General features: G+C 40.4%; 1 protein-coding gene across 1 annotated transcript in view; it reads right to left on the bottom strand.

Moving 5' to 3' along the window:
- Positions 1-16708, bottom strand: part of MCF2L2 (MCF.2 cell line derived transforming sequence-like 2) — a gene marked incomplete at both ends in the record, with an annotated part of 130675 nt that overhangs the window by 28901 nt on the left and 85066 nt on the right. Inside the window, 5 exons of the mRNA XM_084212569.1 lie at positions 441-533; positions 1041-1133; positions 5869-5938; positions 7201-7316; positions 8460-8526. Coding sequence (XP_084068695.1) covers positions 441-533; positions 1041-1133; positions 5869-5938; positions 7201-7316; positions 8460-8526 — 439 coding nt within the window. The remainder of the gene's footprint in view (positions 1-440; positions 534-1040; positions 1134-5868; positions 5939-7200; positions 7317-8459; positions 8527-16708) is intronic.

Below are 16708 nucleotides of genomic sequence, written 5' to 3'. Positions count from 1 at the left end.
GTTACTGACAGGATTTAAGGCATCAGTTCCTGTTTTCAAATTGTAAAACCATATACTGATACAATAAAGCCAAGCTCAATTTCTGTTTAAAGATAAATAAAACAATAAAATACTTACTATCTTAAAAAGTAAGTAAATATCTTATTTTACACGGAGAAAGCTATACATGTAATAGTATAAGTACTGCTAAGTAATAACAGTTTCCAATCTAAAATAGATTGGGAACTATGGGCAAAAAGTCTAATCTAAAATCTAAAACAGATTGGGAACAGGAAGTCCCTGTACAAGACTGTTTTCTACCATTTACAACTAAAAAATGCTGAGTATTTGCTGAAGAACTTGAGTAAGGATTTATTTCCAGGTAGTCATGACTGATATGGAATTCTGGAAGTAAAGCAAGCCATACATTGGAATTCTTTGCACTGTCATGGAGAAATTACCTTTAGCAGCAGCTGGTACTTGGTGATTCTCTGAACTGGCTTTAAGAGATAAGCATCAAGTGAGAGCTTATGATCCAATTTACGCTGACATTCCTGCAGGAGACAACACAGAAGAAAAATAAAATTGTTTCTTGAAACACAGGCAAATCACCAAGATCATTATCATTTGACAACCTGAAGATTATAAGTCTGTGAATTAATTGAGAGAGAAAATTTTTCCATCTGCATAGGAATTTCCAGGTTACTTATCCCACAGTGAAAATATATCTAAACAAGAGCTAATGTTTAGGTTCCACTTGGTGTTGAAATCTGACATTCCCTGCTGATGAGATTGCAATCAGCTGGGATTTGCAACTCAGCCAGCACTTTTTTAGTGTGGGTATAGCCTCCAGAGTCAGGCTTCTGTCCAGGAAACCTACCCACTGCTCTACCTGCACAGTCTCCTGTAGAGAACACCTTGACACACACTGGGCACCTGCCACCAGTATAAGAAGCATGCAGGAAAGTCTGTGTTTTACTCTAGGTTTTCTAAAGAATAGAGGTACACAAGGAAAATGAGTTTTGAGGGTCTTGCACTGCTAGTCTGCAATGAAATTCCACCTGAAAAAAGATGCTGTCTCCACACTGTCTCCAGAGAGCTTCAGACCTTGGTTTGTTCTGACAGTACTTTTCATAAATTTGGAGGTCCTCCTTCTGCAAGAAAAGAAGAGTTTAGGTAAGGGGCAAAAAAAAGAATCCAGAGTGTCTTTCTTGAATCACACTTTTTCTTACCTTCCATCCTAAGACATGAAGTAATTATTACATGGGAACAGCTCTGTATGTAAAAACATACTGAAATCACCAAACCTGTTTTTTCTTCTGATTAAGTTAAATACACCTGAAAATGAGATTTTTTTTTTCCCTCACTTTTCATACAAAGCAAGGAGACTGCAGCCTGGAAGATAAATAATCTAACAGCAAAACCAGTATCTTCTTCAGGGAGGTGAATTGATGGTTTGGAGAAAAAAAAAAGAAACAAAACAAAACAAAAAAGAAACATTAGAAATTTAAACTTTATTAACCATTTTATCAACAATACTTGCACAGACTGTAATTGTTAATGATGACTAAGGTTTAGCAGTTCAACAGACTTCAAAAATAGTGTTGGCTCTCAACAGTACAAGGACAAATTAAAAAGGAGGAAGTTTGTCTTGTTGATGTCCCAGGCCAGGCAGGTGGATGTGCTTCAACCCTGTCCTCTCCAAATTAGAACTGGGTGGATTCACTTTATTTAGCTTCAACTACACTCCAAGTGCTCTCACTGAGGTCCATGGCAAAAATCTCCCTGACTTCAGTGAAAGCAGAGACCATCTCCACAAAGGCCTGGGGAGGGTGTTCTGAGCTCCCTGGCTCTGGGGGTGCATGCATTGATGGGTGTTCCTCTGCCAGCTCCTGGGCTCGCTGCCTGTGCGCCCGGGTGGCCAGGGGACAGTGCCATGGGGCCCCTGAGCAGGGCTGGCTGTGCCTGACCAGCCAGGAGCTTCCCACCTTCACCTGCACCTACCCTGCTGGATGTGACCTCAGCAAGTCAAAGAAAACACCAAAAATAAATCTCAGCAATTCCTGCACTGTTCCTCGGCGCTCTCAGCCCACCAGGAAGTTCGCATACACTCCTGCTGCAGGGAAATCACTTCCTTCTATACAATTGCCAGAAGAAATCAGCATTGCTGCTGTCTTCCTCTACAGACCCATCCTGACATCACCCTGATGAATCAGCTGGGAAATCAGAGCTGTGCCACCTAACACCACACTGTGTCAAGGATTGTGCAATACAAAAACCTCTTCTGTTGCAACTTGATAGAATATTTATGGTGCTGTTTCAAAATAGGTGCAGAGTTTTCTTCACAAAAAAAAAAAAAAATCATTTGTACATGTTGCCCTGGAGGGAAGTTAGCAGGGGGTAAACCCCACAGAACTAAAAATAACAGCAAAGCATAATCAAGCATTAAAATCTCATCCTAGCCCACAGAAACCTAACTGGACTGGGTAAGAAGAAAAGAGAGAGCAACAGACGAGAACTATGAGGAATAAGAGAAAAGAACCAATTTAAACTTAAAGGAAAGGTAAATAACCAACAATTTATTAGTAATTTGCCATTGTGGAACCACCCTATGCCAGTGCAATCTACTGCTGCCTAAATCAGTGACACCTGCTAAGGCAGATACTTACACATTTAATTACAGCTTTAAGTTTTGCAATAGTGTTAGGAATAGAATTAGGCTCAGACTTTAAAATGCCAAGAAATAATTGATTGCTTAATTATTAAAATCCCAGTCTTAAATATGCCACACATCTCTATTTTCACATGTAAAGGTTCTGACTTCTTGCTGGTACTTTTACACCATGCTCCTCTCTCCTGCAAAGCATTTCCTTTCCACACTGATTTGGACCCTGTAAGCTCCAATGCACACGGCATATAAGCACAGTTCCAATTATCTTTTTGACTGCTGATTTATGGATAATTTTTGCATTAGTCTAGAATTTAGACCTTTAAATCCAACTCACAGGTTTCTGCTCAGCTGCTACTGTCCTTTTGGAGGTAGATTCCTTTTCTAAATGCTTCTTTCTCACTGAATGACCAAATGTCCCAACTGCTGGTTCCTATTAAACTATTTCCTTTTTTAAAGATAGCAATATGAATAAGTGAAGAGTGGTAATCCACAGTGAATCACTCCTGCCAGACACATCACCTGGCACATTCTAGTAAGCAGTCTGACACACCTTTGGTTCCATCCTGGGCATTCTTGCCTTGGTTGGTAAAGTTTCCTTCTTTACAGCCCTTTGGAAAGCAGATCAGCCCAGAGAATCCCTCCTGTTGCTGACAGGGCACCAGAAGACAATTCTGCAAGGAATTCAGTGCACATCCCTCCTGTCTTTGAATGCTATGTAGTCCTTGACCACACAGAGCTGTAAGTAAGGTCAAGCACCTTGGTGATGGCAAAAGAGCTGCCATGTGGGTAAAGTTTAGCTGGCTCACTTGTAATTTAGCTCATCTGAAGACCATGCCCTAAACGAGGTCAGGCAAAGTGGGAGGGAGAACAAGAAAGGCATTTCTGGCTCATCTTTTACCAGATTCTGCTGCCATGTTCCAAGAGACAAAGCCAGAGAGACTCCACAGGCTGTTTCTCCCATCACCTGAGGTGCAGGGTTCACATTCATGGTGACAGCTGCTCAGGTGGCATTGGTGGAGCTGGGAGGGTGTGTGGGGACATGGCAGAGGAATGACTCGCAGGGGATGGAGTGACTCTGGCACCAGAGTGTCTCACTGCAGCTCTTGGGATACTTTCAAGCAGCTCTGGAATCAGGGCTGAAAAGGCCCAGTGTGATCAGACAGACTAAAACTCTTCAAAGTACCAATTTTTAAAAAATTGTCTGTTTCCAATCATAGGCCCAGCCTGTTGTTGTGGCAGGATGGTCACAGCCATACAAAGGGGGAGAACCTGCAAGAGTGTGAGCTCCTCCCAGAGCTCAGCATCACTTGGAACAGCAGCTGCCTCTGTTTGCCCCTGCCATTGCAAGCACAGCCATAACTCACAGGGCAGCCAGAAGCCACTGCTCAGCAGCAGGAAGACATAAAAAGCTGCCAAATCATGGGGAACACAAACACACAACCAGACTTTTGTTTGTGCCTCCCAAAGGCAGTCCAACAGAAACAACACATTTCTGGACTTTATGTGGCTTCTTCTAAAAACAGAACATAAGGGCAGGAATCAAAGGTGCTACTGTGTGAGCAGAGACATCTCAAGAGAGAAGCTTGTGCTTTCTTAGTGTGAAATTTGAAATAGGGAGAAAGCAAATGCATGATTTAACCTCTTCTTTGATAGATTTAGTGTGGTTTGACGAGGCTGCAGAAACTGATGAGCTAAGGTGATGGAGGGACTGATTTTCTTTCACTTCATACCTGAATCCCAGCTTTAGTGCTGTTTTCATATTGGTATAATAGTGAGGACATTTGGGCTTGATAGCTGTTTTTACAGAGAGACAAGTTACAATATTTAAGTATAGAGTTTGAACCTTCTGCAGAATCCACATTTCTACATTTCTATACCAAGAATTTTTATTTAGCTGCATTCTTTAGGGATATATTCAGCACATGGACTATTTTACATTTCTTGGGTTTCAGAAGTCTGCATTCTTCAAAGGCTGCTTTTCCTCATTTGCATAATGATTTCACCACAGTATTTTCCTGCCTAGCATCTGAATCCTAGGATAACAACATATGCCTTAGTAGTGTCATTTACTCAAGTTCTACATGCTAAGTTGTTGAACAGAAAATAATCCAATGGACATATAATCACATTTGCACTTGTATGATTTTCTCTAGCCTGACCTGTTTGTAAATTGGAAGCATATCCTTTGCAAGTATCACATGCTCAAATTCCCATTAAATCTTAGTAATATGGCAGTGCTCAGCACCTCTGACTGGTTCATCTAAATATGTCTGTATTTAATGTGTGCTCTGGAAAGGCAGCAAATGCTACCTGTAGGATATAGCAGAAGTAGGAGGTACCTTTAACTACAGTGGGCAGATTTTCCCATTTCTCATGCCACTTCCATTTCCTGTGCAAAGCACAGAGCCTTATTCACACAGTTTTGTCAAACCCTGAAAGCAGTAGCAAACCACCAAAACAGATTTTTTTTTTTCATTAGTAGGGCCCCTGAAAGAGTGCTATATAAACAAGCACCTTTGGTTGTGTTGCAGGAAAGAACTAATGGTCAGGCTGAGTGGGGGTGGAGGTGGAGGAGGGACATGACAGGGAGCTCTTGGAGAGAGCTGCAGCCCTTGGGCACTGAGAGTCACCTCAGCAGAGGGGAGGATCCCACCTGGTGAGTTCTGTGGAGAAGTAAAGGGAATGGACCTCACAGAGTCTTATGGGGCTGGTGGGGTCCGTGCAAGGACAGCAGCAGACTCTGCTGGGACAGCTCTAGGGACCAAGTGTCCTGAATTGTGCAGAGCAGAGATAAGATAAAGCAGGAACAGGATGTGTTGTCTGCACTCAGAGCAGCCTGCTGTGACACCAATACCATCCTCTGCTTGTTTACTGCAGGGTGGTGTCTGGGTTACATCATTCTCCTGCTATAGATGTGTCTGATATGAAAAGTATGTCAAACATTTGGATCACTGTTATTTGTTTGGTTTTTTTCTTTTAAATGGGACTTAAAATACTTGTAAAACACTGGTAACAGACCTCTTTCTGTCAGTAAACCAGGTGAAGGGTCAGATGTCAGAATATATGCTTGGTAACAGTGGCTTAATTTGGGAATATCTGGTTAGAGGAGTTTCCCTCAATCACAAAAGCAAACAGACTGAAAAGATGAGAGTAAATCTGTAAGTGCTGTAGGATAAGACCATAGATATTCATTTAAACCTGAAAAAGGATATACTTACTCTTTTCAAAAAGCATCGGGCAAGAAGCTCAGGGTTTTCAATGCAATTTTCTATCTCCTTAAGGAAAATCCTGAGAGGGAGAAAAAAGAGTAAAGAGTAATGTAAAATCCCATTCACATTGTTTGTTAGCTTGTATAAATCCAACTTAAAGCCTTCACTTTTGTAATATGAGGATTCGATGGGGACGCTAACTCACCAAGAAATAGATATTTTAGAAAAATGGGATGTGGCTGCCACCTGATTCCCTAAATCACAAATATTATCATATTTTATCTGCTATATCTGATTCCTCTGGCTGTTGAAATTTGTTTCAAATCTGCAGCCCCAATACCTGCTTTCCATTTGAGTATGAGGCTCTTTCAGAAAAGACAGGAATGCTGTGGCAGATGTAGCTGCTCAATCAGCAAGCAGTGAAAATATGGGATGTAGTCCAAAGGCTTCTGCAGTGACAGTCAAAGCACTAAATAAACCTTTAGGGAAAGAAAGACTGGGCTTGCAAAGGGAGAGGAATATCCTTCTCCAAGTGGAAGACGCAATCTTTGAAAATAATATATAAACTGGAAAATAATTTTTTCTACCATGTATTAACTACTCTGGCATAATATTAAGAATTGCAAAAGAGATTTTTAAAATTTATTTTGTTCAACTATTTGTTACATCTTACAGGCAATTATTATTCAAAAGAATTCCTAAGTTTCCACTTTGGTTACAGCCAGTTTTGCTTAAGCAAGGCTAGGAAAAGCAGGATATTTATAGAAGCTGCCCTAAGCTTTGTGTTTTGAAAGCTGATTGCAAAAGGGTTTATCTTGTTCATAACTTGTATTCTGTAGTTAAGGGCTCTGGATTGCCTTGTCCACAGTATGGACATGGCTTCTGGAAAAATTTGTGATCTTTCATGAGGGATAAAAAGAAAAGTGGTATCAAATATATAACATCTTCTGATCTGATAACAGAAATACAGGACAAATAAGCTGAACACTAAGAAAACTTCCTCAGAGAGGTTTTGCCAGACAGAAAATATCAGGATTTAGTCCTGTGACATCTACAAGGGTACCAAGAGAGGTGGTAAAATGCTGACAACAAGGGACCTTCAAAATGGATCCTGCCAGGGGAAATCACTAGTAAATGCACAAAGAGTGCACCAAAAAAAGATGAAATAGATTATCTTGGAGGTGTTCTCTACACATGGGTTTTACAGGACACGCACAGAGACCGAGTGAGGATGACTTTTCCTGCTGGTGTATGTGTGAGCATGACAAAGCACCCAACAGAAAAGGATTGGATGTGATGGTGGCACCCAAGGATGCAGGACAACCACCAGTTCCCATGTACCTGTTGTGGAAATAGTAGATTTCTGGGAGGTTCCCAAAAAGAACTTCCTTCTTGTTCTGAAGTGCAGATGGAATCAGATGTACCAAATTGGGATTGTCCATTTCTGAAGCATACCCCTGCAGGGAAGAGTGAAAAATAAAACCAGCCTGTTTTTACCAGGGAAGAAATACTGTGTTCAAGGCACTGGAAAGCCCCAAAGTTCATGTGCTTTTGTTCTCTACAGAGCAAACAAAGCTTCTCCCATGCCTGCTGCTTTGCTGCTCCCATGAATTCCTGATGCTTCTGATTTCCCCCAGAGATTTTACCCTGTAACTGTGCAAACACATTTTAACCACAAATGAACAGGTCACAAGGTTAAGAAAAAACAGACAAAATTATGTCTCTAGGGTTCAAAAGCCATTTGGGTCATGTAAGGATGGAGACTGCTAAGATTGACAGACAGATATCTTTCTGCTACCCTGCTTCATTGCACAAGAGTTAGTTTGGATTTATTTGTTGGACTATTTTTTTTTTTTGTTTCTTGTAAAAACTGTATTGTGTTTCTTCAATAATAACTTTGAGAAAAGAACATTCAGACTTTAATCTCAAGAGTAATATATCAATTACCAGAGCTGCCAGCTCCCATGGAACAAATGCAATGAAGAATCAACCACATGTCCCCAAAAGTCCCACCTAAATATAAGCATGATTGATCCCTACTCAGGTCCTCAGTAGGATTGATCCCTACTGTCCTCCCACAGACTGGGGACCTCAGACTCCACACACACTGAGTATTCTGGTATCCTATAGTCTCAAAAGCTCAAGAATTATATTTGTAGCATGAGATTTTTTTCTGTGTTCAAGCACAGCATGGGACAATGAAGAAGAGCAGGAGGGGTGCCTTCCTCTTCCTCAATCATTTTCCAAACACAGATTCACAGAATTTAGTGTCTGACCCCATGGACATCAAAGTGCTGCTTCTGAGACCTACTGGTAATATTTTGAAAAGACATTATTAACTCTTTCTCTGTCCATAATTTTCAGAATGCAAATTGCCATTCTGTGGGCTTGGGCCAGAGAAGGAGCCTTTTCCTTTAAGGCCTGAGGAAGGATGTTCAAAACATCCTTCCCATTCTCCATCTCCAAGGCTGAGCTATCTTGCCAACACAGCCTGTGTGTTATAAACAGGAGGTGGGAGTGTTCAGCCCATGAAGGATGTGCACCTGCAGGGATGACTTAGAGGTTAAGCACCAAAAAGTAATTTCAGAGGAGTTTCTTACCTCTATTATACTTTGAAGTTCTTCTACATAAACCCGTTCTGTTTCGATCAGCTCATTGATTATGTGGCTGAAAGACAAGAAGGTAGAGGTAGAGTGCGTTAATCAGGCACATGTGAAAGAAAACATAGTATTCTTTACATATTCCTGTTTATGCCTTTGACTACACACAAAAACCCTCTGAAGGTCATTTCTCAGTTCTTCAATCCTTGATGATAAGATTAAAAGGCCTAAGCACGTCTTGGACTGTAACTTTTTTTCAGCTAATCTTAAACTTCAGCTTGGATTTTTCTGTCATTTTTATATCTGCAAACTGGGAAAAAAATTCCCAAGAAGAAAAAAAAAAGGTTTGTTTTCTAAGAATAACTAATACTGAATAAAATGAAACTATATGTCAGAGCTATGCTAATGTTTCTGTTTCATTTCTTTTATAAAATAAACAAAATCAGTGGCTAGACTTCCATCCTTTAATACAGTGCAAAAAGGCAATAAGATGATCTCAGTCTGAAAACATGAAAGTAGATTAGAGTAAAATATTTTTATTACATTTTAGACTTTTCATATCTAATATTAGTTTAATGCTCCTAGGTAACTTGAAGACCTATATCTTGAAGACGCCTGACTTATTTCACAGAAACATGAATATAACCAATTCACTTTTGGACAAATAACTAATTAGATTTTAAAATAAAATTGCATTAGATCTCTCAGGTTTGTATGCATCCAATGTCCCATATTATTTAGAAAGTGTTGTCTTTATTAGTGTTACAAACAAAGTTTTCAGGGTAGCTCCTCCAGAGGTGTGAGCAGTAGGAAAGGACAAGTACCTGGTGTTCTTTTCCTGGCTTGTGCTTCTCAAGAGTCTTTAAGCACAGCTACCTCAAGCCAAAACACATTCCCAGAAGGACACTAGGGAATAATGTCTAGAGCAACTGGAGTGTGGCCAGCCATGAGCAGCACACAACCTGAGGCCAGTAAAGTGTAGGCAACTCCTGGCATCAACAGCAGCATATGCATACATCCAGCATCTCTCTGCACACACTGCCTGTGCCTGGTTACCTGGCTTTGTGTGTCACACAACAGCCACACCACCAGCCAGACCCTGGTTACCTGGCCTTGTGTGTCACACAACAGCCACACCACCAGCCAGACCCTGCTTACCTGGCTTTGTGTGTCACACAACAGCCACACCACCAGCCAGACCCTGGTTACCTGGCTTTGCGTGTCACACAACAGCCACACCACCAGCCAGACCCTGCTTACCTGGCTTTGTGTGTCACACAACAGCCACACCACCAGCCAGATCCTGTCAGCCCTTTAGACCATGAGTCATGACTGTACTGTTGCATCCACTACAAGGGGATTTCCTCATCCTCCACAATTTTTAGGATTTCTTTTTGAGGTTAAAAAAACAATCACACTTCTTCTAAAGCCTCATTTGAATGGTTTGGTCAAGCGTTTGAAAATAAAATAGCCACGTTTCAGCTTGCAGCTTGAAATGCAAAAGCGCTGACTAAAATGTTCCTTGGCTACTACAATAGATTCACTGGTTTCCTCTGGACTTCCCCAGTCCTTTTTCAGGGAAATGTGGTTTTGCAGGCTAGCTGGGGACCACTTATTCAGGTCTCAAAGGCTATTACTCCTTTATGGACCACTGCTTGAAAAACATTATGAATACTGAGAAAACCAGACCTTACCTTCAACTGATGTTTCAAATTTTGTTATAAAATAGCTGGGATTTCATATCTGTCTTGACATAATGCCTTAAATTTCAGTGTCTACCACAAAGTAGAGCAGTGGGTGAGGGCTGTACGAGTGCTCCCATTGGCCACTCTTGCACTGGCTGTGGGCTCCTGGTGACTCTCTCTTCTCCCCCTCAGGTGTCCCTAGTTTGGGAGACCCCCCCAAATGTTCCACTGCTGATTGTGCCAGGACTGGAGCTGCTCCATGACTGTCATGGGCAGTGAGGGGAGCTTAGCACACACCTGCTGCCATTATCACATTTAACAAAAGTATGAGGCAGCAATTGACAGAATTATTGTCAATTTTCCCCTTTGACATGCATGACTAGGTTAGAAATAATTTCTAGGGTAACTGGGATGTGTGAGGTAAAGGGGCAGGGGAGAACTTCCACACTGTATTGTTTATTCATTTCAGAGAAATTTTACAAGAATTTGAGGTTTGCATGGCAGCAGTCCAAACACAACAAAACTCTGAGCTGGCTGAAGTTTATGGGCAGTTCTGACAAGGATAACTCTTCACCAGGATCATTCCCAAGCAAACTGGCCATCTCAGCAGGGATGGTAAAGGATTAGGCATCTGACCTAAAGGTCAGAATCTGAGAAATCCCTAAGGTCCTATCTGAAGGCATCCTTGTTGCTAGTAAAACTTATTCCACTCAAGTATCCTTGCTCCTTCCCCCATGAAACAAAGAGATTCACCAAACCAGCAGAGTTAGCCAACAGTAGAATATCCTGGTCCCAGAAATACCTGACCCAGTAGCTTTCCTGGCGTGGAAATAGTGACATGAAACACTGCTCAGGAGGTCAAGGCCAGCTTTCCCTCTGTGGAGGGAGTTAAACATGTCCTAGCAGAGGGAGCTCAGCAACCACCAGCATGGCAAAGTCCTGAGTATGGCAGGGCCCCTGCTGCCACCCCTGCTTGGCAGAATTCGGGTGAGTTTGTGGCAGGGATCACACACAGCTCACTGATATCATGTTGTCAGATGTTCCTCCAGCAAAGGAATCTTCTTGGTATGGAACTTAATTACAATGCATGAACTAGCTCACATTTCCTTGAATGATTGATCTGGGTTTCTAAGGAAACGTGGCCTTGGATACACCAAGACCACATTTCCCTCAAGGGGGATTTTACAGAGATGCCATTTGGGCTGGTTTTTCTCACTTCAGCAGCTGTGATATCCTGTGGCCCTGCAGCGCTACTAAGAGCTCACACATTGAGCCACTTTCCATGACTCCCAGCTTTGAGAAGCCCTGAAATGCCAGCACAATATGGATGATAAGAAAGAGAAAAAATAAGAAAACAATTTCAGCTTTGTCAATAGTGCTGTCTCTGGCAAGTTAGTCATGCCATACTGCAGTGAAGAAAAAAAATTATTTCACAGAGGAACACCTCTCAACAAGGGTTAGAATTCAGGAGCTGCAATGGACAACAAAGCATTGGGAAAAGACCTGTTTTTAGCCAAGGTTGTAAGTGAAACCTTGAAACAGAGGTGAACTCTGCTATTTTCTATCACCCTTGACTTTTAGAGATGCATTTCTCTATCAGCCCCTGCCTGTGCTGGTATTTGGATGAAAGGCAGCTATTTATATCACTTTGGACTGTGCAAATAGCAATTAGCAGCATTGTTGTTAGAAGTATAAACTTACCCTGCGCTATATTGTGTTGTTGCAACAAAATTTTATCAGTAGGTATTTCTGAGCTGGCTTCTTCGGGTAACTGAGAGCACACTTCTAGGAAGGGCCTCACCACAGTGACCATAAAGCAGACACATATCAGACCATTTCATCTCAGTAACTCTTTCTCCTTCCTTCTTCTTTAACAACAGAAGGAAAAAGAAACTTAACTGAACAGTTGGCCAAGCTCCCCAGGGTTGTCAGGTCATTCTGCAAGTCTCTGTCACAATAATTTTGGCAGGATGGTTTCTCTGCTGTGATGTGCTGCCTTAAAAAACCCCATCAAATATAATGAAACACTAAGCAGGAATATTATCTAGAGATTACCACAACCTATAAATATCTCCTCTGGCTAAATTGCTTTGTCCTCATACAGTTACTATTTGTGCATCCTGCTCAGATGACAATATAAACTAATTCAGGATTTTTGTTTCCATAGCTGTGTTTCTCTAACAAACTCATTGGCTCACCTCCCCTCACAGATCCTGTTTCTATGCCAGAATTTGCTATCACACATGCCTGTCCTGATAAGGAGTCTTTTCTCAGAAGAGGAATCGAAGCCATCAATTAGAATTAAACCAGGGAGTTTTTCTTAAAATAACCCCTAGCATAAATCATAACTGGTGCTCCAAAACTATTGTGCTGCAGAAAACCTGACTGCATGACAGGTGTGGAACCAGCAGAAATAGCAGTCATGCATGAGTTCTCCATACCTGTCTTACAAAAACATTTGGTGCCTACTAGATGGAGCAGGAGTATTTTCAACAGCCAGAACAGCAGAAAATGAGTATGCAAGAGCAAAATATTTAGTTTTATAAATTAATTTAAAAAACACTCCCATCACTTTTATAAATGTATCTAATATAGATAGAGAGGTACTTAAATTGAAAATACTGGCTCTTTTAATACCTGAGGCTTCAAACACAATAGTAAGAACTGAAAAAACCTGTGTGCAGTGTAATGGAAACATAAACACAGAAAAAATATCAACACTGGATAGACTTGGACTTAAGGGAAGTCAGAGTGAATAATTTACTGGCTTACAAAAATGAGCACAGTGGTAAAAACCTCCCTGGTCCAGCACTCTGGCTAGTTTGAAGTACTGTGAAGTTTCTATTTCTGAATGTAAATAAAATTTAACAAAATTATATTTTTTTGCAATGATATCTTCTTTGTAGGTAGTATATGATTAAAGTCTCACTGTTGCAGTAGAAACAGAATCAGCAATAAATATCACATCCAGTTTTGAATTAGAAATCACTACAAGAATTTCTAAGACTGGTCTAATTGTAAAATCTCAAAATTATCTCAGTGCTATGGAATGAAAAAAAATGACAGTATGTCAATAGCTGAGTAGAAGAAACTCCAATTCCACCTATATAATTGTATTTAAGAGGACTTTTTGTTGTTTTTCACTGTGCTAAAAAGGCCTTTTTCAGCTGAAAAGTATTCTCAACTGAGGTTGTGCAACAGCTCAAATGAAATTTGAGTAATGAGTCAGTTGCTGTACTTTACCTCCTAAAGTGTAATAAAATATCATTCTGGACATAAGAACATTTGTTTCAACAGAACTTGTTGTTAGTTGATACAGTATTTGTTAGTTGATAGAGAAAACAGTACTGATTTCTCTGACATGTACTCTTTTTTGGTTTTTGTTTTTTTTTTCCAATGAAAGTAATGCCTCAAAAGAACAATGATTGTTCTTAAAGTGCATTTCATGACTGCAAACAAAACTCCACTAATCCAACTTTGAGAAGCATAAGGGACTGAGGTAACACACTCCACCCTATCTCAAAATTCGTGCCCTTTACTGAAGTTAGTGTAGTTGCCTGCTGCAATGTCTAATGGATTTGCTCCAGCTGTTGTGGAAGTTCCTCTGAGCAGAAGGACTGCATCTTTGTTAGAAATATATTTCACCATCAAAGTCATCATTTATAATATTTTGCTTCTTCTGAAATGATCTGAACTCTTCACATAAAAGGAATTGTCCCACATTCACTGTTCCCAAAACAAATGACCTTGGGGAAATATTTTTATATATCTTAATTAGTTGACCTACATTATAGGAACCAGAGCATAGTTGTTAATGGAGAGGTAAATTAATTAAATCACCTACAGAGAGGAATAATATATATAGAGGACTAAAAGTCACACAGGAGCTGTTTCTCGTCTCAACTGTGCATCTACACTGAAAAGATGCACCTCTGAACCTAAATTTGAGCTACCTTTAGATAGTGTGGATGCTACAGACTGGTCCTTACTGTGGGCCAAAATAACAGCCCACATGGCTGTGCACATATTTTGTCAACTACCCAAATTTTGAACTACCCATCAGGCCCTCCTTGTGATTTTGGTTTTAATCTTGCAGCTCCACTGTTTCTGTTTGGTCATAAAGATATATTTAGCTCTGTAATACCTCAGCACTGAGTAATCAATTAGCTAAGAGCAGGTGAATAATTCATATACAAAAATAGTGTAACTGCTAAGAGTTATAAGTATGAGGTCCTATTCCAGCAGATTGTAGTAGATTGGTAATAAATTGAGATCCATAGAAACTACTGCACACACATGCTTGTGAAATATCTGATGTAACTGAGATACTGCAGGTTAGCAAATCGCTCCCACACTGTGCAGACTTCCAAGTAATTTTGGAAGTAACTTTGTTTGCTTGAGATCATGAGAATTTACATGCAGGCCATAGAATTAACTTAATTACTCAGATTTCAGTATTCTTCTTTAGAAATATTGCCCAGTCAAAAGCAAACATGGTGATTTCCTAGGGCCAGGCAGATTTAGTGCAGCAATAAACCATATTGCATAAAGGATTTAAAGTGAGGACAGAGAGGAAGACATAATTCTTCATTACACTTGCTTAAGGATGGATTTGATCTGTTGAACTGAAGCCAACAAAGGAAGCTCACTGTTTTCTAAAATGTAGAAATATAAATATATGCACATATGCATAAAAGTAATTAATATACTAACACTGACATTTACTCCCATACTTCTTTCTAGCTAGTAATGATTAGAACATACCTTATGACTATATCAGTCATATAGATATACATCAGTTATATATATATATGTATGCATGTATCAGTCACAACTGATATTCAAAAGATAAGGCCTCTGAAATGAAGCACTTTAGATTCTGCATGTCCTACTCATGTGGGAAATTCACTGGGTTTTTGTGTCCTGGCAGTAATTTCTTCCTGGCCGCCTTTTTCTTAAAAGTTGAAAATAGAGCAGGTAAAAAAAAAAAATCTCTAGATATTTAATGGTTTCTGACTTCTGAAAAAAAAATATTTAACAGCCTTTTTCTATGCCCAACCTGACTTTTAAGACCACAGCTGCTTTCAGATTACATGCAGTATGCTTTTTCCATTCCTTTGTAGACACAATACAACAATATCCAAATACCAGTTGACCTCATTGAGCAAGAAATCTGATAAGGGCTGACAGCGCTGTGGATTTTCCCACACAGGGTGGTAAAGCACTTTTTCAATAACAGCAAAAGTTACAGCAAAAGTGGTAAAGCCCCAAAACTTTCAGACAGACAAGAACAGCAATATAAAACCCAGAAGTAGGTTAAAGGAAATGTAACGGACATTGTTAATACAGAGAATTCATGCTGACTGCTAGAGCTCAGGCTCTGAGCAAACCTAAACCTAAACCTAAACCTAAACCTAAACCTAAACCTAAACCTAAACCTAAACCTAAACCTAAACCTAAACCTAAACCTAAACCTAAACCTAAACCTAAGCCTAAGCCTAAGCCTAAACCTAAACCTAAACCTAAACCTAAACCTAAACCTAAACCTAAACCTAAGCCTAAACCATGCCCACAGCCTCGCTCCAAAATTCTCAGCAGTCTCAGGTGGGTATCCTTGCTGTGGGTGTCTTGGTGGACAGAGAAGGATTTAGGCACATGTCTGTTCCCTACAGATTCCTCCTAATCTCTACTGCAGAGCAACTCTGATAGGGCTGTGACTTACCTGTGTCATGCCTGTGGTACTCTCTTGTGCCCTTCCTGTCTCTGCAAGGACATTGTGTGCCATACAGAGCCATTTTTGATTGGGATACAAAAGCTTAGCACAGAACTATCATTTACTTCATGTAAATGGCAACATAAATTCTATCCTGAAGGGTCAACTTCTTCAGGAGAGCAGGAGAAGAGCATCAGTGATTTTGATTCTCATGGCAGATCTGCCTTTGATAGCTTTTTCCTGCAAGAATTTGTAAGGTCATTTGGATAGATGAAGAATTATTTTTATTAATAAAATTAATAATAATTGATCTTACGGATTGGCCTGAGTTTATGCTGGAGAGGGCTCACCAGGGAAGTTCATGTTGCACTTGGAAGTGAGAGGATAGGTTTGGTGATGATGCCTCATCCTTTGAGGGTCTGTATTTCAAGCACTGGCACAGGCTGCCCAGGAAAGTGGTAGAGTCAGCATCCCTGGAGGTATTTAAAAGTTGTGTAGTTGTGGCACCTGGGGACACGGTGTAGTGGTGGCCTTAGCAGTGCTGGGGTAATGGTTGGACTTGATGACCTTAAAGGTCCTTTTCAACTGAAATGATTCTATGGTTCTATGATTTCAGTCAGAGATATGACCCTAAGGAAACTCCATCCTGCAAAATCTGCTTCTTCCTGTAATAGAACACAACATTGTGCCAGACTTACAATCTATGGTCCTCCAGCCCAAATTCTAGTCTCTTGGACTCTGCTTTAAATACCCTCAAGAATCAGCATTCTTTGGGGCCTGGGAGAAATAAACTCAGGTGTTAGTTACAGGACAACAGCAATGCAACAGGGAGAGAAAATTCTAACAAGCTC

Source organism: Fringilla coelebs, assembly GCF_963513975.1.
Source record: "Fringilla coelebs genome assembly, chromosome: 10".
Taxonomy (NCBI): Eukaryota; Metazoa; Chordata; class Aves; order Passeriformes; family Fringillidae; genus Fringilla; species Fringilla coelebs.
The sequence above is the reverse complement of the archived record's forward strand: the minus strand, read 5'-3'. Positions and strand labels throughout refer to the sequence as shown.